General features: G+C 57.1%; 3 protein-coding genes across 3 annotated transcripts; 2 read left to right on the plus strand and 1 right to left on the minus strand.

Moving 5' to 3' along the window:
* Nucleotides 1–953: 953 nt before the first annotated feature.
* Nucleotides 954–23,027, minus strand: NECAB3 (N-terminal EF-hand calcium binding protein 3). Its single transcript, XM_022592667.2, has 13 exons — nt 22,805–23,027; nt 20,764–20,788; nt 19,094–19,202; nt 18,089–18,114; nt 17,796–17,893; nt 9,670–9,806; nt 9,272–9,390; nt 9,066–9,145; nt 8,909–8,962; nt 8,266–8,378; nt 8,020–8,097; nt 7,414–7,505; nt 954–7,316 (listed from the first exon to the last, which is right to left on the minus strand). Exons 1-13 carry the CDS (start codon nt 22,919–22,921, stop codon nt 7,288–7,290), a joined length of 1,077 nt encoding a protein of 358 aa, XP_022448375.1. The 5' UTR covers nt 22,922–23,027; the 3' UTR covers nt 954–7,287.
* On the plus strand, nt 10,339–12,784 carry C15H20orf144 (chromosome 15 C20orf144 homolog). The gene is given in 2 exon segments (XM_022592629.3): nt 10,339–11,597; nt 12,264–12,784. Coding segments are annotated over 2 exon segments (591 nt in total). The 5' UTR covers nt 10,339–11,432; the 3' UTR covers nt 12,690–12,784.
* ACTL10 (actin like 10) lies at nt 13,943–17,425 on the plus strand. Its single transcript, XM_089895460.1, has 3 exons — nt 13,943–13,957; nt 14,303–14,388; nt 15,315–17,425. Exons 1-3 carry the CDS (start codon nt 13,943–13,945, stop codon nt 16,600–16,602), a joined length of 1,389 nt encoding a protein of 462 aa, XP_089751586.1. The 3' UTR covers nt 16,603–17,425.
* Nucleotides 23,028–23,999: the final 972 nt, after the last annotated feature.

Here is a 23,999-nt window from a genome sequence, read left to right on the forward strand (position 1 = left end):
CCCCAAAATGCAAAGGGAAGGGTTGGTTACTAGATCTTAGGGTAGGGAGGAGGATGACCTTGGCCTTGGCCCTAGAAGGCAAGGTGTGGGTTTAGCTGTTTCGTGCAGATGGTGCCAACTGCCAGTTTTTCTCAACAGCTGCCCGGCGCTGCAGTCCACCACTCAGCAATTACAGGACCTCAAGCCTCGTGACTGTCAGTCTAGCACAAAAGCATATTTGGTAGACAAGTCAACAATCCACAGTCTGCCTTAGCCCTGGAAAAATGATCCCAGGGACTTGGGATAATATAGTAAAATACCATGTTAAATTTGCTATATAAATAGGCTGAAAATTGCCATTATCATAAAACACCTGGATTCCAGATAAATTCTAATGAATTGACTTTTTTTGCTGAGGTCACAGATGAGAAAGTTTAGGAAATCCCCAAGGGACAAAAAAAGAGTAAGCCGAAACCACAAAGGTAGTTGGGTACAGTAGAGGAAAACTGCTGTTTGGGGGCAAAAGAAATTCCAAGAAGTCAAGAGTTGGAGAGGTTAACTGCCTCTAGGGGGACTGTGGCACTAAGCTTTGAGCCTGTACAAAATAGAGAAACAAAACGGGGACCTCTCCATAAAACCAGGGCACTGGCTTTGGCCTCAGTGAAAAGGCAAGCAGGGAAAATTGACCTGTCTGCAAAGGGAACTGAGCAGAGAACATCTCTCTGGCCCTGCTGGAAGAAAGAGAAAACCTGACCAGAGACTACTTTATGTCTGCTGTCTCCTGGAGCTGAGGTTCAGATTCTCATTACTCCAGAGGTCAAAGAATCCCTGGACTGAGAAATTAAGATGATTCCAGGCTTGTATCTCCTGGTATCTGGGAGAAGCAAAAATGCAAATCCTCCAGAGAAAAATATTATAATCATATTATTACATATCAACCAAGTATAAATTGTCCAAGATAGTTACTAAAGTTCACGTCCAAGCAAATGAGCCACTATGAGCAACAGTCAGCGGGAACAAAATATTAGCTCTCATCAACTCAGGTTTGACCCACAGCCCCAGCTGTGCCCAGGCTCTCTCGGCAGGTGCGATGCTTCAGTAGATCTGTGCTCAGGCCATTCATCAAGCCTGTGAGGCCACCATCAAACCTGTGTTCAGATATATGGTATCAAAGGTCGCTATGCCACAGCTCTTTATTCTGCTGCATCTAAACAGAATAAACTGGAGCAAGTAGCAAAAGAATTGTTGAGAGTAGCACAAATCTTGAAGGAACCTGAAATGGCTGCTTCCATTATGAATCCCTATGTAAAGTGTTACATTGAGGTGAAAAGCCTAAATGACATGACAGCAAAAGAGAGGTTTTCTCAGGACTTCCCTGGCGGTTCAGTGGTTAGAACTCCACGCTTTCACTGCCAAGGAACTGGGTTCGATCCCTGGTCACGGCACAGCCAAAAAAAAAAAAAAAAAAAAGGTTTTCTCCCCTCACATCCGGTTGGATCAATTTGCTTGCTGAAAATGGTCGCTTGAACAATACCCCTGGAGCCATAGTTCTGACTTTTCTACTATGATGAGTGTCCAGAGTGGAGAAATACCTTGCAGTTACCACTGTACCTCCTTTAGATGAAGCCACTCTTGCTGAATTAAAAACGGCCCTGAAGAGCTTTCTAAGTAAAGGCCAAGTGTTGAAACTGGAAGTTAAGATTGAGCCATCAATCACGGGTGGAATGATTGTCCGTACTGGAAAGAAATATGTCTTCAAAAACCAAGATTCAGAAGCTGAGCAAAGCAATGAAGATTTTCTAAGTGTTGATTTTGTCAGTGAAAATTCTTAAACTTGGAACAATAATAAAATGCTTCCCGAACAGGAAAAAAAAATTGATTTAGACCCCTGGGACTTCAATACTGTTATTATCAGACACAGAATATAAAATAACTATGAAACCTCTAAAAGTGCTGGAAAAAAATTAGCAAAGAGTAAGAGACTAAGGCAGAGTTGAAGATAGAATTCTGGAAATTACTATCATTGAAATAAATAGTGCACTATTGAATGGCAGATTAGATGAATCAAAATGAGTGAAGCATTACTGTATGAGAAGGAGATGGAAAAAAAGGAAAGAGTTGTTCCTTTTGGAAGGCAGTTTTCAAGGGAAGAGGCCTTTCAAATTTTACCAAGGAGGCAGTCAAAGAACTTACTGACTCAGTATAAAGGGAAATAATTGGCCTGAGATGATGCAGCCCCAGAATGAGCAAACATGCATCGATCTGAACTCATCCTGCCCGTCTGTGCTTGTTTCTGGTACTGGAATTTCAAGGTAGTGAGTTGGATGTATCCCCTCCTCCACATCCTCTCTCCCAAGACCATCGGGGAACCAGCAACAAACCACCCCCCATTCTCCAGGGCGGCTTCATTGCCTGGTGCCAGGCGCCCTCTTGTGGACAGAATCAGACCTGCTACCTCTGCTGCCTCCATCCACAAGCCAGATTCCCATCCAGAGTGCACACCCCAGCACCTTTTGCCTTCCCCTTTGCACCAGCCTTTTCTGAGGCTGCCTGTCTGCCCCATGAATTCAACTGACTTTCTCTGGGTGCCTCCTAGGGAGTTGCAGAAATGATGAGTACTCAGCACCCGCACCACCTACCTTCCAAGGGCTGAGCTCTGAAAAGCCCACATCAGATCCACCCTCCACCTCGTGCTGTGCTTCCATTGGCTCTTCTTGCTGCCCCGTCTGCCATCCTGCAGCCCCAGGGCTTGGCCTCACTCCCTCCTTTGTTAAAGCTGCCACCGTCCTCCAGCGTTTCCATTACCAGAGGATGCCTGAAATTTTGCTCAGCGATGTTCACGTTTGACGGCAAGTAGCTCTTGGTACCAGACAGTAGATCCAGTTGTGTGATTCAGAGCAAGCACTTGCTTGCTGAGCTTCTGGTTCTTCATGTGTAAATTGGGGATGCTAATGGTGCCTACACCACTGGGCTGTTCTGAGGTGAAATGTGATCATATGGGAGTCACCCTTAGCATAGGGCTTAGCACCCAGGAAGCCCCTGTAAACAGAGGCTGCCATCACAACCTGCTTTTCTTTCTCTCTGCCAATATGTGATGTCCTTGAGGACTCACCTTTGTCCCAGCATCCCGCTGGGAACCTGATGCCTTCCTCAAGTAGTATTTGTGTTGAGAATAACTTTTTTTTTTTTTTTTTTGGCCACACGGCGTGGTATGAGGGACCTTAGCTCCCCGACCAGGGACCGAACCCATGCCCCCTGCAGTGGGAGCGCAGAGTCCTAACCACCAGACCGCCAGGGAATTCCTGAGAATAACTTCTTGAAGGCCTTTTGTTTCGACCCATCAGGGTCTGTGTTAAGGGGATTTGGTGTGCATATTTCTCTCTGAGAGCTGGAGGGCAGTGGCAGCCACCTAGACTGTTGCTGTCTCTCCAGCACCTGGCCTGGCACTGACCCAGTCCCTAGGACAGGTTTTGATGTATGCAGGTGAGTCACGAGCACAGGTGGGAGGAAGGTGAGGAGGCAGGTGCGGGGAGTGGGTGAAGGGGTAGAGGTGGCAGCTGGCAGAAGGAGTCAGGATCTCCCAGCTTCAGTACTCTGCCTGTCCTTGACCTGGGTGCTGTCACCAGCCCTGGACATTTTGCCATCCCCAGTACCTGGCACAAAGCAGGTGCCCAGTGGTTGTTTTCTTGTTTGTTTGTTTTTTTGGATTTATTTATTTTTGGCTGCGTCGGATCTTCGTTGCTGCATGCGGGCTTCCTCTAGTTGTGGCGAGCGGGGGCTACTCTTCGTTGCAGTGCGCAGGCTTCTCATTGCGGTGGCTTCTCTTGTTGCGGAGCATGGGCTCTAGGCACATGGTCAGTAGTTGTGGCTCGCAGGTTCTAGAGTGCAGGCTCAGTAGTTATGGCACATGGGCTTAGTTGCCCCGCGGCATGTGGGATCTTCCCTGACCAGGGCTCGAACCCATGTCCCCAGCATTGGCAGGCAGATTCTTAACCACTGTGCCACCAGGGAAGTCCTAAGGAGGCAATTCTAGAGTGGATGGGGTAGAGGATGCGAGGGAACAAAGTTCTAAAGGGGAGTTGCAAACCTAGGGACTGAGGTTGCAAATAGCCCAGCTCAGCTGGATTGTTTTAGGGGGGTGAGGCTGCACATAATACGAGTGGGTATTGATTGCTAAGGGCCTTGAATGCCAAGTCAAGAAATCAAACGTGATCTTGGTGCTAAAGGTAGGGGGGTGCCATTGAAGGGTCTTAGCCAGAGGAGTATGGTCACTACGTGATGTTTTGAAAACCCCTTCTTTCTGTTCCTTTATGGGGAATGGACTGTTGCGGAGTGGAGTACAGAAGGGAAGCCCAGTGAAGAAGCTGCCATAGTCTTTCAGGCCAGAGATGATGGTGGCCAAGACCTGGGAGCCTGGGGGGATGGCAGCATGGAAATGAATGTGGGCTTGCGAGAGATAGGTAGACACACCTAAAGACCTGGGGCCCTCAGTACCCCATAGCCCCAGCTTAGAACTTTGTTCTCCCTGTAGCTGTAACTCCAGGCTCCTGTCTGCAGTCCAGCTCCACACCTGCCCACAGCACTCCCCTGTCTGGCAACCCCCCATCTCCCTGTTACCTGCAAGACATCATTCAAACGCCCTCTGGCCTGGCCTCCCCACTCACCTCCAATCCCTCACACTCTGCAGTTCCTCCTTCTGCTCCCTTTGTCTGCAACATTCTCCCTGCTTGTCTGCCCCTCACATCTGTCTGGAGACTGCTACACTATTCTTTCACAGCTCAAACCCAACATCACCATCTCCAAGAGGCCTTCCCCAACCCTGTAGGACTGACACTCTCCCCTCCACGTGCAGGACCCTCCCTGGCACCTCCAAGCCTTCAGCAAGGAAGGGAAGATGCAGCCCATCTTTAAAAAAAAAAACAAAAAACTGTTAACTTTCAGAACACCATTGCAGGGTGAGATGAGACAGGCAAAGGGTGGCACCCACTTAAGAGGTGTCAGCTTGGGCTTCCCTGGTGGCGGCAGTGGTTGAGAGTCCGCCTGCCGATGCAGGGGACATGGGTCCGTGCCCCGGTCTGGGAAGATCCCACATGCCGCAGAGCGGCTGGGCCCGTGAGCCATGGCCGCTGAACCTGCACGTCCGGAGCCTGTGCTCCGCAACGGGAGAGGCCACAACAGTGACAGGCCCGCGTACCGCAAAAAAAAAAAAGATGTGTCAGCTTGAGCTTAAGAATTTCAGCATCTTTGTTCAAAGAAGGCAATGGGAAGGTTTTTTAGTTTTGAGGGTTTGCTGTTGGTACTGTTTTCATAAAGGAAACAGAACGGAAGGAATTAGAACACAGGACAGAAAGCAGGATTATTTCCTCCAGGATGGCCTTCTTCTCTAGCAAAGACACACTGACACCTCCTCCAGCCACCCAGACCTGAGAGACTCAGGTGCCAGCAGCACTTTCTAGAAACTGCCGAGAGTCTAGGAAGTGGGGTGCAGCCTGGTGCAGTGCTGGCTGAGGAGCCCCCAGGGACCCCCGTGCTGGTTCTCTGGCATGGGTGGCTAGGCCAGTGGGAGCAGCTCTGTCGGTCCCTGCCAAGTCTGAACTCCTACAGGGGTCACTGGGGAGAAACCTCCCAAACTAGGACATCTACCCTGAGCTGCCTTCCTGGCCAAGCCTCAGGGCCCAGCCACGACCTGGCGCCACCAGGGCAGTCAAGCACATTGGGGAAATGTCACTCAGCCCACGGGCCAGTCACCCCTTAAAACCTACCACAGCTTCCTCAAGACCAAGTGCCTTTGAGGCCCTGCTGCCTCCCTGCCTTGGCCTCAGCCCGCCTCTGGGCTTCCTTCAGTTCTAAGGCAAGCTCTCCTCCCGCTCAGAGCCTGAACCTGTGCATTTCTTCTGCCTAAAAACTCCTGACCCCAACACCCTCCAGACGAGGTCAGAGGCCAGCCTCTGCTCTTGTGGTGCCACGTGCCTCCCCTTTAGAGCCCACATCCTGTGTAGCCACCTCTCACCTCCCTCCGTGTTGGTCACCTCCCTCCATGCCCCAAGTCCCTTCCCCCAGAATGGCTCACAGGAGGCTCCACCAATAGCTGGCAGGACCGACTCAGCCATTGTTCTCCTGGAACTGCCCTATGGCTCTGTCAGGTGGTAGGGGTGGTGACAAATCCAGCCTGGAAGGGCGGGGGAGTTTCTGTCTGGGGACAGGTCTTCTCACAGGGATCGGCCATGCTATTTGGGACCCTGAGAGGGCTCTGTGGCCTGTCCCCAGCTCCATGCCACACCCTGTTGGCAAACGAAGGGGGGGTGAAGCTAGAACCCCCAGGATTTGGGGTGGATTAAGGCAGAGCCCATGTCCATTCTCCTTTCCCAGGAACGACCCTAGAACCAGGGTTTGTGGGGTGAGAGGGTCCTGAATTGAGGAAACCTGGATTGGCCCTGATTAAGTTCCCGCTATCAGCAGGAATGGGGGCCTGGCCTTCTTGCCAAGGGCGAGAGAGGACACGATGCCAGAGGTGACTACTGCCTTTATTGCCTCTGGGCTGGGGTCCTGGGCTGGGGTTCAGAGGTATCTGGGGGCAGCAGGTGACTCTGGAGCCAAATTATTGCTACTTAGCAAGGTCACCTTGGGGCTTCCCATAGTGCCCTTAGTATGGGTGGGCATGAGCATGCAAATGATATGCAAATGACATGCAAACCAACCCAGGATCCTGCAGAGGGCTCTGGTGCAGCCGCAGGTGCTGAAAGAGTCTGGAGCCTGCCAGCCCAGGAGGGTGATGGGGACACCCAGGTCCTTGCAGACTGCAGACTGATCCAGCCCAGCCTCGGGGGTCGAGGTTCGGGGGTATGGACAGTCCCTGAGCATCAGCCCTGGTTCTGCTGCTGGTTGGGGAAGAGCAGAAGCCTGGCCCCAAGATAGCAAGAAGAAAGCAGGCACCCACTAGGTAGCCAGACAGCCCAAGGCCCACTCAGAGAGGGAAGGGACCTGCCCTGGGTCACACAGCAAGGCAGGGGCAGAGGGGACCAGAATCCAGGCCTCCTGGGCTAGACAGATGCCAGAGTGCCTCAGAGGCCAAAGCTGTGAGCAATAAAATACACTGTTAAAGAAAGAAATACAAAGCAAGCAGCCCAGTCTCTGATCCCCGGGCTGAGAGATTCTCCACCAGCTGGCTCTGGGAGGGGAGGCCTCTGAGAGCCAGGCCCCAGGTATAGGAGGTGGCAGCGTTCTTGGTCTTGAGCTGAGCTGACCGGTCCAGAAGCTCCAGAAGGAGGCAGGCAGGGCTCCAGGGTCCTTGGCTTATGCAGGTCAGGCTCAGTTATTATTCATAATCCACCAGGATGCTGAGGGTCAGAGGTGGGGAGTCAGAGGCCATCAGGTGCCCGCTGCCCTTCCCCCCAGTTCCCAAGGCTGTGGAGAGGGTTGGGAGCTGAAGCCCACCTGGGAAGAACACAGTGGTGAGGGTGTCTGGAGCCTGCAGGTGGTCAATGAGGATGCGCTGGAAGGCCTTACTGCAGGCGGACTGCTGGTGCCTGGGGAGGGCCGCAGGTGGACCAAGGCTGGAGCTGGTCCCCAAGGATCAGGACCACATGGTTAAAAGCTCCCCACTCCCACCCAGTCCTGCTGCCTGGTTTCAGATCTGAGTCCTTCCTCGTAGTGGCTCTGAGCCTCAGTTTTCTCCTCTGTGAAATGGGGACAACAGTGTCCACTTCACTGGGATACTGGGAGGATTACATGAAATAACACACAAGGCATGTGGCATAGGCCCTATGCCATAGGGTGTGGCACAGTGGTAAGGTGTGTATTCATTGTGCACCTACCCTGTACCTGGCACTGTGTTCAGTTCTTTACATGTCATCTCATTTAGGTGATAAGAGGATGGAACTATGATCACTCCCATTTTGAAAAGGAGGCCACTGGGGCTCAGAGGGATAACTCTCCTGAGGTCACACAGCCAGTGAATAGGAGAGGATGATTTGAACCCAGGCTTGACTCACTCCAGGGCACATACTCTATAAACATTAGCTGTTAGACCACCACTCATACCTTCTCCAGGAGGCCTCATCCTGCCAGAACTCGTACAGGGTGAAGGAGGCATTGTCCAGCATCTTCTGGGCAGACACACTGCAGGGCCAAAGAGACGGCCAGGCCAGGCCTGGGCTGCCACCACCTCTGCCCACCTAGCCAGGGGTGTCTAACGAGAGCCCTGGCCCGGGACGCTCAGTCCCAGCATTCCTCGTGCTCACCCCCCACCCCGACCTTGGCCGGCCCACCACCCAGCTGAGGACTCACTGCAGGCAATGGCTCTGGGCCCCTGTGAAGTCCACGTAGCAGCACAGGGCATGGTGGAAGTCCTGCAGGGCTTCCTCTGCCACCTGCACCTGCCTTTGGGCCACGAGGATGTGCTGGCAAGAGAGGCAGCCTGGTCAGCTGGGGTGCGGTAGGGCAGGGCATGGGGTGAGGGACTGCTGTGGCCTCCAGGACGACCCCGCCCTTCTTGTCCTGCACCAGACCCAGCCAACCCTGAGGTCGGGCTCCTGCCCCAGCCTGGCCCCCAGCTTCCCTGACTCCATCCTCCTCTTCCCATCACCAAGGTTGCTGCCTCGATCCAGCCACTGTCCCACTCTCCTGCAGTATGGCACCACTTCCTCCTGCCCCCTTTAGCCTCTGTCCACACTGCTCCAGACCCAGCTTTCAGAACTGTAGACAAGGGACACTGACGCCCATGGAAGGACAGAGTTCTGCAGGGTCACAGAGCAAAGGGCCAGAACCCAGCACCTGCCTGCCAGGCCCAGGGGACAAGGGCTGGGTCAAGCCTGGAGAAGGGGGCATATGTACAAGACAGAGGCTGGGGGCAGCTGGCCGTGAACCTCCTCACTTCATGATCTCCTCCCGAACTCCCACACCCAGCTGCCTGCCCCTCTCACACACTCACCGAGTTGGGCCCCTGGGTAAACTCCTCTTCATGCAGGGGTTCCAGCCGGGGGGCCTGTGAGGGACGCAGAGCATGGCCAGGTCCCTGGCGTGTGCCTGGCTTGGGTGGATTCCCAAAAGGTCCACAGGCACGGGGCACTGGCCACACGGCCACTCACCTTGCACTCCAGCTGGTCGATGAGCTCCTGGAGACGGTTGATCTGGAGCCGCCAGTGCATCTCAGCCTCTGAGCTCTGCCCTGGGGGTCAGGCACGGGCCCCCTCAGGCTGGGGGCTTCTTGGGATGAATTGAGGGAAAGTGGAGGAGCAAACACTGGGGCCCTGGGGGATGCCGTGCCCTCCCATCCCACCGCAGGCACACCCACCTGTGTCAGAGGAGCCAGGAGACCAGGTGGGTGACCGACTGACACTCCGCAGGGCCCTGCGCCCTGCCCGCCGGCTGCCTCGGGGCCTGCTCTGCACCTCCACCCTCTCTTCATCTGACCTGAGGGGAGTGGAGGGTCAGCCCACTGCTCCCAGACTCACGGGGCCAAGCTCTGGGGCCCCAGCACGGGCCTGGGTGGGTAAGACAGGCTTCCCGGGACACTGAGGCCCAGCCTCAAAGCCAGCCACCCCTGCTCACCCCTCTTGGCCTCCCTAAGAACAAGAATTTGGGCTCCAGGATGCTAGAACATGGAACATGATAAAAGCTGAGGGCCTTGACACATGGAGATATGGGGCATTCATGAACCGGACCCACAGGTGGGCAGAGCTCCTCACACACCGTGGGCCATGGGCCTGGGCCTCCAGGGTATCTGACGCCCCCTCCAGCGAGCTCTGCAGGGCTTGGAGCTGGCTCACCGTCTCCCGCAATAGGAAGCGTGTCACAAACTGGTCCACCTTGGAGGCCCGCTCATACTCCTGGGGGCAGAGGGGGCATGGTCAGCATCTCCTGGCTCCAAGCATGTATTTCTGAATGGGGAGCTGCCCCCTGCGCCCCACCCCCTGCTCATCAGAGCAACAGTGGCAGCCTAAAGAGCAGAGGACATGCAGACCTGGCATAAGCAGAAAGGCACTGGGACTCGGTGGGGAGCAGACGCCGGACCCCCTCCTTGTCTGGGCCTGGCCTCTCTTACTGGGAGGTATGAGGCCAGCTCACAGAGAAGCATCTGCCATTCTCTGGCCCTCAAGGCCCTTTCCCTGTTGGGGCTCCCACCTTCAGCCATTGAGGCCGCAGGCACAGCTAGACTGGGCTGGGTCGGGTGGGGCAGGGCAATTTTGACCCACAAGGCAAAATGACAGTGTGATATGGTGCAATACTCACCAGCTGGCCCCAAACTCACAGGCTTAGTATTCATTCATTCATCCATTCATTCATTCACTCATCCATGCAACAAACCTTTACTGAGCACCTCTTACTAGGAGCTGCAGATACAAGACAGCAGGTCGCTGGCCTCACACACACACACCAGCACTGATCCCCGTCTACACTGCCATTTCCCCCCAGCCCTTGCCAAGGCAGGCAGAAACAGGGAGGACCACCATGTGCCAGGCCCTGTGCTGCCCACCTGGAACGCTCAGAGACTCCCCAGCTACCTTCATCTCCTTGTGCCTCAGTTTCCTCACCTATAAAACAGGGATGGTAATAGCCATCTCGCTGAGCTGTTGAGAGGCTCCAGTGAGTTATCTCCTACCTAGGGCTCAGCCTAGTACCTGGCACATAAGTTCTCAATAAAGAACTGCCATTGTTTTCATTGTCAAACATAATTCTAACAAGAAACCTGCCCACTCCACCTGTACACAGTACAGGGTGGGAGTCCTGGGGAGCTGTGGTGCCCCCCTCCACAAGGTGCTCCAGAGGCACCCTACATCAAGGGCTTCGTCTTCTGCCCATAGCCTGCCTCAATTCAGCCATCAGATGGGCAGGGACAGAGGTGGGGCTGGGACCTCTCATTCTCAGACAGGCCAGTGGTTTCTCCAAGCCTGATCTCTAGACTTCCTGGCCGTTCTTTGAGCTTCCCGAAATCCTTCCAATAAATTCCCTTGCTGGTGCTTAAGATGACTGATCCGTTTCTGTTGTTTACAACCAAAGAACCTGGCTGACACAAGCACCCATTCTGCGTCAGGCCCTGTTTCTAAGCAGAGTTTCATTTAACCCTCGTAATAATTTACAGGAAACATAATTGACCCCATTTTGCATATGAAAAGACTGAAGCCTACAGAAGTTGATTACCTTGGCCAAGGTCACACAACTAGTTAGCGGCAGAGTCAGAATTCAAACCCAGGTCACAGAAATTCCTCTCCTCACCACTAAGCACCTTACAAGCATCGCCTCACTTACGGTCATTAGCCCAGTTTTACAGCTGAGAAACCAAGGCCAGAAGTCACAGACAGAGTAAATGGAGCCGAGCTTGGCCCGTGTGTTCTGGGAGGAGCAGCTCGGAGCCGGGAGCTGGTAAGGTCGACCTATGAGGTCACAATGTGGCCTCTCTGGGACAGAGCCTGGGCAGGGACCCCCAGCCAGAGAGAGGGCAGGGCAGAGGCAGCATGGGCCGGGCCCCCCCAGTGGTGACCAGCCCTGCCATGGGAAACAACAGTTCCCACAAGAGGACCAAAGTGCCCAAGCAGGCCCGCAAGGAGAGGCCACCTGACATGGACAAGGCCTGGCGGAAACAGCAGTTCTTCAACCACCTCAAGTGGAAGAAGCCGAGTGTGAGTCCCAGGAGGGCAAGGGGCAGATGGAGTTCAGGGGACCTGGACAGGTGGACAGGAGGGGATGCTGAGACTCTAGGCCTTGTGGGGCATGGAAGGGGTTAGAGAACCCCTTCTGAGGATGAGGATCCCAGGAACCCACGTGGGTGTGGATGGGGTCCTAATAACCCAGAAGGGAGAGCAGGTATTGCAGAAACCAGGAGGTGGATGAGACTTGGGAGCCTAGGAGGGGGAGCAGGAGGGGATTCTCCCAACGGTGGACAGACGGGTGGAGGTCCTGGCATGGCGAATCAGCCCTAGCTGGTGCCACTGGGGCTATGGGCACAGGGAGTTCCCTTATGCCCCCTTTCCATTCCCCCTCCTCAAGTGGGCAGAGGCCCTGGACAGGGTCCGGGGTGGGTGAGGGTCTCAGCATCGAGGCTGGGAGGGCAGGCAGCGTATTTCATAAACGTGACCGGAGTGAGGTCTCAGGAGGTCAGCCTGGCGGGGGCGGGGGTGAGGGTTTCCAGAGGGGAGGCAGGATCCCGGGCAAGGGGGGCAGGGTGCCTGCCTCCCCCACCTCCCCCTGCCCGGGCTGGGAGGATGGCAGGAGTCCCGGGTGGGTGAGGGTCCCCGATAGGAAGGTGGGGGGTGCTCTTTCCCCTCACGCCCCTGCCTCACCCCCAGACCAAGATCGTGCTGCTTTTCCCCCTGGACAAGCGGCAGCAGCTAGCCGAGCCGACGGCGGGCCCCGGCGCGCGGCCCGGGCGGCCGGGTGAGGACGCGGCGGGCACCCCCTTGGGCTCCCAGGCGGCGGCGCCCACGTTGCAAGGTGCGGGCGACGGCGCTGAGCGGCGCGAGAGCGCGCGTGGGCGCGAAACGAAGACGATTCTAGTCAAGCTGCTGCTGCTGGAGGCACAGCTGCAGCAGGAGGAGCGCCGCGTGGCGGGTGGGCCCGGGGACGGGCCCGGCGCGGGGGGCGGGGCCAAGGCCGCGCATGGCTGGCGGTGGCTCATCGCCGGTCTGCTGACCAAGAGCAAGGCTGGCCGCTACGCCTACCCTGCCTAGGAGCAGCCGAGCAAGCGGCGCCGCTGCCCTCGCCCGCGGCACTGAGTGCCTGGCCCGGACCTCCGGACCCCAGTCCATACCGATAAAGAGCGCATAGCAACCCTGGCGCCTGTAGCCCTCCCTGTCTGAGGCATCGGGGCGTAGAGCTGGGGTGGGGGAAACTGAGGCCCTGAGCGAGACAGGGGAGAACAGGCGTATTGAAGGCAGAGCCACAGCCATGGCCTGGAGCCAAGGCGGTTTTTGCTTCCTCCTTTCTTGTGACCCAAGAGTCAGAACCCCAATTCCAGGCTGGCGGGGCGGGGTGGGGTGGGGTCACCGTGCCACAGTGGAGGGAGGCTGCTCCTCTCCCCTCCAGCTCCAGGCCCGGGTCAGATCCTGACGGCTCTGCAGGCCCAATGGAAGAGAGCTTGGGCAAACCCAGGCTTGGCCACGCTAGGAGGAGGGGCCTGCTTCCAGCAGAGGCCAGGCAGCTCCAAGAGTCTCCAGCACTCACAGGTCCTTCTTAAGCTGAGGGAAGGTCCCAGGCAAAAAGCCACCACCTTGGGGAAGAACTGTGAAGGTCTCATGGTCAGCATAGTTTGAGGCTTAGACTCAACGTTCTGCCTGTGAGAGCACCCAGGAGGAGAGGCTGGGGTCCCTGGTCCTCTGACCCCTCACTCCTAACCCACTCTGCTTGGTAACCCTCAAGGCACCTCAGTGACTTGTCTCCCAAATTACCCTGTCCCATCCTCTTCCCCACATTGCAACCAAAGCCTTCTTCCAAACCACTGATCTGTAGGGCAGTTCACGCTCCCGCTCATAAGCTCACACTGGTTCTCCACTGTGCCCAAACTCATTACTGGGATGCACAGGTCCAGACCCCCAGCCTTGGTCTTCGCCTCTAGGGCTTCTTAGTGACTTCCACCCTCACCCCTGCTCTGGCCATATTGCCACTTGTGGTCTTCAATTCGAGGTTCACCTCCCTAATTCACTCACAGAGGCCCTGCATGCTTTCTGTGGGCGGGACCCAGCTGCTTCTCTCTCTCCTGTGTCCCAAACCCAGCTCCGGACCCTAACCCCTCCAGCCCTGCCAAACCTGCAGCCTGCATTCCACTGGAGACCAACATCAGAATGCCCCCTTTGGGGGCAGATGCATCAGGGGTGAAGGTCCCAGTTCACTAAAACCACAGGCACAGCCTCTGCTGCAGATACACTTTTGTCAGTGTCAACACCACATCACCTGCATCAGGCTGGAGGCTGTACTACCCATAGCATCTCCCCTGGTGCTTTGTGAGAACTGACCCTTTCCTACCATCCACATGGTTACAATCAGGGTAACCACGTTCCTCGATGTGGCCACACCTCCTGGCATAAGCAATTGGCCCAAGCTGGTCCTATCAGCCCCTTCCCTAGGTCTGTAATTTAGGAGCTGTAGGAGACTATGTTTTCTACAGGAACGTGCACAGGCTGAAGCCAGTCTCGAGAAGAATATAACCAGAACGCAGAGCCAGTGCACATCTTGGGTCCCCCACAGGCCGACAGTCAGGCCCTGATTCCAGTCTTTTCCTAAAACCTGATTTCACCCTTGCCTTGGTATCCATAAGACATACAAGACCCTTGTGATAAAAGTCCGTATTTTAGCTTAAGCTCACCGGAATGGGTCTTCAACTTGCATCCAGAATGGTCCTAAAGAGAATAAAGAGACTCTGCAGAGACAAGACGTGGACTATTTCCTGTGTGTGAGGACGACCGCCTTTCGGAGGAAGTAACTGAGCCCAGAGAGAGATTAGGACTTGCTCAGTGCACAATGAGTCAGCCTCAGAACTGAGTCTCAAACTCAGGTCCATGTTTGTAAGCCCCTGAAGGTAGGATCCCTTTGTGGGCTACCTGGGCCCTTGAAGGCTAAGCACACAGAGACCTTCAGGGTGGCTGGAGATCCATAATTAAGAGCTTTCTCTTCAGCGTTGAGAGGGAAGGGGCCGCACATTTGGCCAGAGCACATCAGATAATCCGAAGTGGTTTGGGGAAGGAATCAAATTGGTTGGGCTGGGCGGCTGAGGCCAGACCCCTGGATGTCAAAATCACTGCCCTTGACCCTGTCCCAGGAGAGAGGATGGGTCTGAGGTGTTTTCATCAGGGTAGAGGCTGCGAAAGCACGGCAGGTGCTGAGAACTGAGGTCACAATGAGTCCAAGTTCTTTTCCTTCCTTCTCTGACCACCCCCTCCAAACTCCACGACCAGGAGCTACAATACTTGGGTCAAACCCAGTTGAGAAGTGCCAGGAGACCGCCAGGGTCTCAAGGGCTGGGCTGGACTCCTGGGTCCCCAAGGGGGATATATGTCTGGAAAACATTGCCACAAGACCCCTTCATTCTCAGAGCTGCTCCTGGAGGCTTCTCAATCTCTTAAAGCGGCCCTCTCATCGTCCACCTCAGCAAGGGCTTACTTAGGGGGCGGAGCCGCACCACCCAGGCGAGTCCTCAGAGAGGGGGTGGGGCCTTGAGCCAGAGGAGGACCAAGAGGGACTGAGCCAGAACCCACTTAGGGCGGAGACTGACACTTGAACCAAAGGTTGGGCCTCAGGCCCGGGGGCGGAGCCAAGACCTGAAAAGAGACCTCCACTCCGGCCAGAAGAGCGGGACTTCAGGACCAGAGGGCGGAGCCCAAGGAATGAGAGCGATAGTTCTCTAGCGCAGAAAGGCGGGGATGTAGGCCCACGAAGCAGAGCCAAGAGCTGAAAGGCGGGCCACCATCAAGTCCAGCTGAGGCGGGGTTCTCACGCCGGGGGCGGAGCTTTGGGCTGAAGGGCGTGGCCGGCCCGAAGGTGGCGTCGCTGTCCGGGAGCCGCCGGGTCCGCCGGCTGCCCTCGCTGGGCCGCGTAGCGGTGGTGGTGGACCAGGGCTCGGGCTTCACCAAGGCGGGCTTCGCGGGCAAGGAGCAGCCGCGCCTGGTACTGAAGAGCTCCAGCCTGGTGCCCAGCTGGGACCGGCCCGTGCTGCCCGGGGCGCCCGGCTATGAGCTGGCGGGCGGCGTGGCGCGGGCGCACCCCATCAAGCACGGCGTGGTGGTGGACTGGGAGGCGCTGGAGGGGCTGTGGGAGCGCCTGCTGGTGGGCGGCCTGCGGGTGTGCCCAGAGCAGTGGCCGGTGCTGGTGAGCGACTCGCCGTCGGCTCCGCCCGCGGGCCGCGAGAGGTTGGCCGAGCTGCTGCTGTTCGAGGCCCTGGCAGTGCCCGCGTGCCACATAGCCAGCACCGCGTTGCTGGCGCTCTACTCTGTCGGCGCGTTCAGCGGGCTGGCCTTGGAGGCGGGCGCTGGCGTGTGCCACGCCACACCCATCTATGCGGGCCACTCGTGGCACGAGACCACCTTCCGGCTGGACGTGGCAGGCAGTACTCTGTCGCGCTACCTGCGGGACCTGCTGGTGGCAGCCTGCCCCGATCAACGACTGCATGCCCTGCCCCGCAAGGTCATCACACAGCTCAAGAAGCGCTGCTGCTATGTGTCGCTGGACTTCGAGGGTGACCTCCGTAACCCTGCCCGCCACCATCCTGTCAGTTTCTACTTAGGCAATGGGTGCTCTGTCTGCCTCAGCAGTGAGCGCTTCCGCTGCCCGGAACCTATCTTCCAGCCGGGTCTGCTAGGCCAGGCTGAGCCGGGACTGCCCACCCTGGCCTTCCGGGCACTGCGGAGGACGCCCGCAACACTACGGACACGGCTGGCCAACACCGTGGTGCTGGCCGGTGGCTCCACGCTTTTCCCTGGCTTCACTGAGCGCCTGGAGATGGAGCTGGAAGCCCAGTGCCGGCGGCATGGTTATGGGGCACTGCAGCCTCGCCTGGTGGCCAAACCCGGGCGTGGCCCAGCAGTGTGGACAGGCAGCTCCATGGTGGCCTCACTGCGTTCCTTCCAATGCCACTGGATGACCCGGGCCATGTACCAGGAATGTGGCTCCAGGCTGGTGCATGAAGTGTTCAACTGACTCATGTTGGACTGGGGGTGGGGTGCAGAGGCAGACACCTGGCAGGCTGAGCTGCAGCTCTATCAGAGGCATTGAGTGCCAGATAAAAGGCTCAGTGATCGGAGCTGGCAGAGTCGTGTGGTGATGGGTCACGCTCTACCCCTTTCTGGGCCAGGAGGAGGTGGTCAGGACCCCTGGGGCCCTTACTTTGACCTGCAGTTTGAATCCCCACTAACCAGTGCCAGTTCAGAGAATGCCGGTCTAGGGGCCCACCCCCAGGGCCCTGTTTCCATGGCAACAAGGAAAGCGATGCCCCCACCCGTGTCCAGGCCACAGATATGGAAGTCATCATAACATACCAACCCCTCATCATATACCATTTGGATTCCCATCCCATGCCAGGCCCCAAGGGGTGACCGTTTGAAAAACTACTAAATCCCATGTGAAAGCAACCAGAAGGGGAAGCCCTGTCCTCAGATGATCATCAACTTGCTGAGAGCCTCAAAGTGAGGTCAGGCACAATCCCAGGCCTGCTCACTGTTCCCTCCTCACCCCCTTAGGTGGAGACATTTCTTAAAAAGAACACAGAGGGAGGGGTGCCTTTTGGTGTTTTTAAAATACCATCCAAGGGCCTGGAGCCCGGGCCATGAGCACTGTTTATGCTTGTGCGCACGTGTCCATACACAGACACCAACACATGGGTGCACACATGCCTGCCTACTCATGCATGTCCTTAGGCTGCCCCCCAACCAAGCTCCACACACCAGTACGAGCGTCTGGATGTGTGTGAGCGTGCCCTCCCCCACAGCCCATCCCTGCTGGGAGCTGGCCTTCATACCCCACAACAGTTAGGTCTGGTCAATAATAAAAGCAGTAGCAGCAGCAGCTCCAGGTGTGACGTGGCTACTGCGTGCCAGGCAGAGGTCTCGGTGCTGGGAATAGAGTAGAGAACAAGACAGACAAAAATCCCTGCCTTCATTCTCGTTTAATTGTCACAACAAATGTCTGGAGGTAGGTTCTATTATAATGCCCAGTTTACAGATGAGGAAACTGAGGCCCAGAGAGGTAAAGATGCACAGCCAGAAAGTGGGAGCCGGGATCAGAACCCAGGCCTCTAGCTCCACAGCCCTGAGCCCAGTGGTGGAGGCTGCCATAGCACAGCAGACACCCCGTGCCCTCATTTTGGGCCACCCACCATCAGCCCCTCCACTCACCAGCTTGGTGGTGTCCATGGCAGTGAGCACTGCACAGTTCAGCGACTCCAGTGCAGCCAGCACAGGCCGATAGACGCCCAGGTGTTCAGAGAAGTAGTCTGAGGGCAGAGGAGGTGCTCAAAGGTTCCCGGACCCCCACGCCCCCACTTACAAGCTGGAATTCCCCAGCAGCCAACCAGGCCTCATACCCTGAGCCCAGCCGATCCTGTTCCATGGGACACCAGCAACAGCCTCTCATCACACCCACCTGCCCAGGGGTCCCGGGAGACAAGAGCTCCCATGGGCCTACTCACCACACAGTTTCTCCGTTTCCAAATTGCTACAGGGAAAAGAGAAGGCGCCCTTCAGACCCGCTGACTTGGGCCTGGTAAACTGGGACTTTGAAGCCAATGTTCCTCTCCTCTTCCTGCCCAGCTCACGCTGACAAGGAGGCAACTTCTGACTCCACCCCAGGTTAAGTTGCTCAGTGGACAGAGAGGGGGAGCACGGGTACTATCAGCCCGCCAAACACTCCCTGAGGGCAAAATTTCAGTCCCACTCTCTGCCTCCAAAGGGGTTTCAGGCCGGGGAGGCAGATATGAACACAGGCCAGAGAGGAGTGGTTAGAGCTGGGAAGGGGGAGCCAGGCCCCAGGTCTGTGGAAATGCAGAGAAGGCATGGAGTATTACTTGGTAGGTCAGGGAGGGCTTCCTGGAGGAGGGGCTGCCTAAGTTAGGCCTTGAAGGAGAAGAAATCTGACTGGAGTATCTGGTGGTGGTTAGGTGGTAGCACTGCAGACAAAGGGTCCAGCCCAAGCCTGAGGACATGGGAGGACATGGGAGCCTAGGATTTATTCTAAGGAGATGGGGGGAAGGGGAGTAAGAGGGAGGGATAGCTGTGCATGTGTGTGCACCCATGTGAGGAAGCAGGAGAGAAGGCAAGCAAACTCGCACTAAGGCCTGTAGATGTGGAAGCACCTGCATCCATGGGTGGAAGCAGGCGGGGGCCAGCTGTCCCCAGGCATCCTCTGGTCCCTGCAGGAAGCAGGAGTTGGAAGAGGGGACACCTGTGGGCTGAACCATAGGTGGTGACTCAGGCCTGGCTATTTTGGGGGTCCCAGCTGGAAGCAGTGTGATGAGCAAGGCTGGAGCCAGGGAGGGGGTAGGTGGGTGGGTAAAGTTGGCACTGAGCCCTGGCACCCCTCTCCCTCTGCCCCCCTCATCCTCCATAAGGAACCAAAGCAGCAGGAGACACAGTGGGGTTGGGACAGCCTGGCCTCACATCTACATGCGGTGCACACATCCCCCTTGAGTACTCACTCAGCGGGATGCCCATCAATACTGCTGAACAGCTCTCGCAGCTCCCCGGGGCTGAGAACCCCATCGGCAAAGTAATTCTGGAATTCTTCAAATGAGAGCTTACCATCATCTGGGCGGGGTGGGTGGACAGAGAGCCGAGTCAGTATCCCTGACCCTGGCTGAACCCCTGCCACAAGATCCAGGCCCACTGAAGGCTTTGCAGCATCTCACAAACACCCAGCCAAGTGGAATGGGATTCTGAGCTTATGGGAGGCCTGGCCATTGGGGACAAAAGGGCTGGGGCCCCCAGAGGTGCCCATTTAAGGCAACAGGGCCCACTTTGCAGGCACCCAAGGGACAGGGCAGTACACATGTGGCACTGGGTACGGACTCAATGTTTGCCAAATGAAGAAACAAATGAACAACAGCCTGGGTCACAGTCAGATCATGGCAGGGCCAGATGTCACTTGGAGGACTCGGGGCTGGGTCTCTGCCCCACATGCTGGCCAGTGTGGCTCCAGGGTGGAGGGGACCTCCGTGCTCTGGACCCAGGCCGTTCACAGAGAAGCCACAGGGAGTCAGATAAGATCTTCCTAAGAGTGGAGCCCCTGTAAGTAGCAGCAGGCTGGCTCAGGAGGGAAAGGCCTCCCCATCCACAGGGCACATGTAGCAGAGGCCGAGTGTTACCTGTGAGGTCTCTAAGCAGATGGGGTGGGGAGAGTGGAGCTGGGGGAGGGTCAGAACTTCCCCAGACAAGATGCTGTGATCCAAATGAGACCATGTGCCCTGATGAACCGGTTGGAACAAATGGTCTCCACCAATTTGAAGAGACCCAGGGAGAAGGGGCAAGGGGTGGGGACACAATCCTCTCTCAAGGAGGCTGAAACATAAACAGGTCTGAAGCCCCCAGCTGAAAGTGAGGTCAAGGCTGACGGGCTGTCTCAGCTCAGACCCTCCACTGGCCAATCAAGGCACCGTGGGCTGCTCTGAGTCATCTATGCACAGCAACCTGCCTGCAGGGTCTCCTAATGGCTCCTGCTTTAGCTTTCAAGGTTTTGCCAGACAAGAGTCTGAGACTGCCCAGGACCCAGGGCAGGAGGAGCTGATTCCCTGGACCTAGCTTTATCCTGCCCAAGCCCTCCCTGTGTCCAGATGGTTGGTAATGTGGAAAGTTACTGAGCACTCTAAAAATCTAAGATAAAACCCCCCACAGGGCCTCATCTCCATGACCACACCCTTCCAAGCCCCTCACACAGGGAGCCTGGGACCAAGCATCACATTAGACCTGGGTTCAAGGCCCACCACCTCAGGCAGCCTGCTTTACCCCTCTGGGCCCCTGCTCCTTTGTCTGTGAAATGGGGTGAAGAATTCTCACCTAACTTGCAGTTGTGAGGACAACATAAGGTCATATACGAGAAGTACCCCCCAGTGTGCCAGGGCACTGCATGAAAATAAGCCCCCACCTCCAGCCTCTGGCTAGGTTACACTTCCTCCACTCTCCATCCTGCCAAACTTGATTCAAAACAACACTTCTTCCGAGAAGGACACCTGGGTTCATTCTCCTGATTTGGGTCCTCTCAAGATTTTTCTCCATTCTAGACTGTGCCCCCAAACCCCCAACCCTCCCCTGAGCCTCCCTGATGTCCGTCACCCATGCCCCCACTGTGGGACCCAGGGGAAACCACACTCACCATTCTTGTCTGCTCTGCGGAAAACCTAAAGGACAAAAGGGCATGGATGGGAGCTGTGAGCTGGGAGGCAAGAGGCTCCCACCCAACTCAACAGAGCCCCAGGTGGCTGGCCTGCCCCCTGTGTCTCCCTTCCTCCTGCCCAGCTCGGCCCTGCAGGAGCTTTTCCAGCAAGGTGAGCACAGGAAGAGCACACAGCGGGCCCCACTGCTTGCTCACTTCTGCGGGCCTGGCCTCATGGGGGGTGCTCCAAGCCAGCTCTCTGCACCTTCACCTCCCACACCCAGAGTCAGTCCCAAGTTCTGTCTGATGCATCAGCCCTCGAACGGTCCCAGCTTGAGGAAGGTGGGGAGATGGGCCAAGATGCGGCCTGAGTATCCTGGGCACCCATCCCAGACCTGAACCCCAACTCTGCTGTGTGGCTATGGGCTGTCCCAGACTCTGCCCACTCCGCGCTGTGTCTCTGTGAGCTTGTTGAAGACCCTGACATGCAGGTAGTGGCTAGTCCTTTCTTTGTGGGTGACTGTTTTCCCACTAGCACACAGGGGAGCAGCCCAGGGTTAACCCTTCCAGGGCTGGGGCTTCCTATGAGGCCAACTCAGTATGAGGGTCTTGGGCAGGCCTGTGTGCGTGCGTGTGTGTGTGTGTGTGTACGTGCAAGGGTGGACAGACTGTATTCATGGAGAAGCAGACAGGAAGGGCAACAGAGGCAGCAAGAGCGGAGCAGAGTCAAGACTTGGTCCCTGTCTCCCCTAGGGACCAGAGACTCCCAGGTCACCCAAAGCAGCCCATCCAATAGGACACCAGCAGGCCTGGCAAGGAGGGGCAGGCCAAAGCCTGGACATAGAGCCCCTGTCAGCTCCAGGTCCTGAATACCTCTTCCCTCTGGCTGTTTTCTTGGGTCAGTGAGGCTCAGGGATGAATGTAATCCCTAGCCAGAAGCCTGACTCAGAGAAGGTCTGCCACTGGCTCGGGGTCCACACAGCAGCCCAGCAGCCTGGAGATACACGGGGGTAAGAGTGGGGGAGGGGTACTAAGCTGAGAATGAGGATGCCTAGGGCCACACCCTAGTGTGCCCCTGCCTCCATGTGTGATCTCGGACATATCCCTAACCCTCCAGGCCTTGGTTTCTCCATCTGGGAAGTGGGAGGGTCAGGTCCCTTCCAGCTGGGAGGACTGTGGTCAAGTGCTGAGTCACTAGGGACAGTGGGGAGGGGGCAGGAGTACAGCCTTTCCCACTGGCAGGGACCTCTGGGAGTGGGGGCATGAGAGGCACAGGACGGACTGAGGGCTGGGGTGAAAGGTGGGGAAGGGGCTCAGGGCAATGACCGAGGTTGGGCCAGGCTGCTCCACGCTGGTGTCCATAGGGGCTGCAGGGCCACCTGCCAGTCAGGAGAGGGTGTACAGACCACAGAGAGTGACTGTGGGCAGCCCCGACCAACTGTGGGATCCTTGGGTTGGATCTAAGGGACTCTGGGTCAGCACCAGGTCAGGAGTCAGGGGACTGCTTCCTCTTCCAGGCCCCCCTGCCTGGGTCAACCTGGACCCGGGCTGCCATAGAGGGGCACTGTGACTGCTCCTGTGATCAAGGGTTGACGGCCCCCCCGCCCCCGCGGCCAGACACATACATGGGGTTGTTCCGGGTTGGGGGGCAGGAGGGACAGTAACACTGAACCAGAGACAAGGAGAGATAAAGAGAGAAAGAATGAGGGACAGAATGGGACACAAAGGCTGAGAGAGAAAGATAAGGGAGACACACGGAAACAGAGACAGCAGGGTCAGAGAGAGATAGTGAGAGAGGCAGAGACCTAGAGGCAGAGGCAGAGACCCAGAGGCAGCGGCAGGGTCCCCAACAGACCTGGAGGAAGAGAGACGGGCATAGAGACAGGGAAAAGCAGAGTGAGAGAGCCGCAGAGACGGGGGCAGTGAGAGACAGAGTCCAGGGAGACACAGGGAGAGATACGACAGAGACCTGGAGAGACACCGCGAGAGACACCACCCCCAGGGCCACAGCGCCGGCGCCCCCGGCCCGCTCCCCACTCACGTCTTGGAAGAGCGCGTGTCCTGCGGGTCCGGCTGCCGGCGCGGACGCGGGGGGTCGCGGGGGCTCCGGCGCAGGCGGCCGGATCAGGCACACAGTGAGCAGCCCCGCGCACGCCATGGCGCCGCCACCCGTTCGGCTCCGGCTCTATGCGGCTGCGGTCTCTGGACGCCACCGCCGCGGACTTCGGGGCACAGGAAGGGGGGGCGCCCGCCGATCGGCGCCGGCGCGGAGGCTGAGGGCCCCGCCCCCCGAGGCTCCGCCCCCGCCCCCGCCCGGAGGGCCGCCGAGGCCCCCTCCCAGCCCGGCCCCTGCACTGGCCAGTCCGAGAGCTTGGCCCTACGCCAGCCCCTCTCCAGGCCCTCAGCTTCCCCGTCTGGAAAAGGGGAGCAAACTCCAGCCTTTAGGGCGGCAAGAGCCGCGCAATGAATTCCAACAACACCGCTCACCTCTGCGACTCCCCACCTCCCGGGGAGAGGCGGCCACTACGGAGTAAGGAGCCACCCAAGGGGTCATTTGCACCGGGTAAAGGCTGAGCGAATGACGGCCAGCGTGGAGTACTACACAGCCAGGAACAGAACGGGAGGGGCTGCGCTCGCCCACCGAGGGCAGGTCCCGCACCGTTATAGGGTCAACAAAGCAAACGGAAGGAGCACAAGCGCGCCACCTGGTGGACAAAACCCGCAAGTGGCTTCGCCTGTGCGCGTCTGTATCTTCTGCAAAATGGGAGTAAGGGTAGACACATCGTACGACTGTTTTGGGGGCTGACTGACAGTGAAGGGCTTAAAATAGGGACTGGCTCAGGGAAAGCCCACCTAAGGGTTTGCTAAATAGGTCCGTGTGGACCGTCTCCCTCCCTTCCACTCTGAAGCTCTACTCGGGCTTCTCTTCCCCCTGGCTCTTCTGTTCCGGCCCCCTCTTCAACCCATCCTCCACACAGCAGCCAGAGGGAGCTTTTAAAATATAAAACAGGGTGTGTCACTCCTCTCTCAGACTCACCAGGGTCCTTGTCCCCTGAATAAAGCCCAAGACTGAACGTCTCTACGCCTTGGCCCTCACCTCAGGATTCCAGCCACACTGGTTTCTCTCAGGTCCTAAGGGCCCTTTGCCCACGTGGCCCTCTCCTGCTTGGTGTGTTCTTCCTCTTCCTCCTCAGTTAATTTCTTCTATCCTACAGCTTTAGGTCAAGCACCACCTT

This window comes from Delphinapterus leucas, chromosome 15, assembly GCF_059928025.1.
Source record: "Delphinapterus leucas isolate spDelLeu-1000000601 "Yukka" chromosome 15, BTC_Dleu_Yukka2, whole genome shotgun sequence".
NCBI classification, from domain to species: Eukaryota; Metazoa; Chordata; class Mammalia; order Artiodactyla; family Monodontidae; genus Delphinapterus; species Delphinapterus leucas.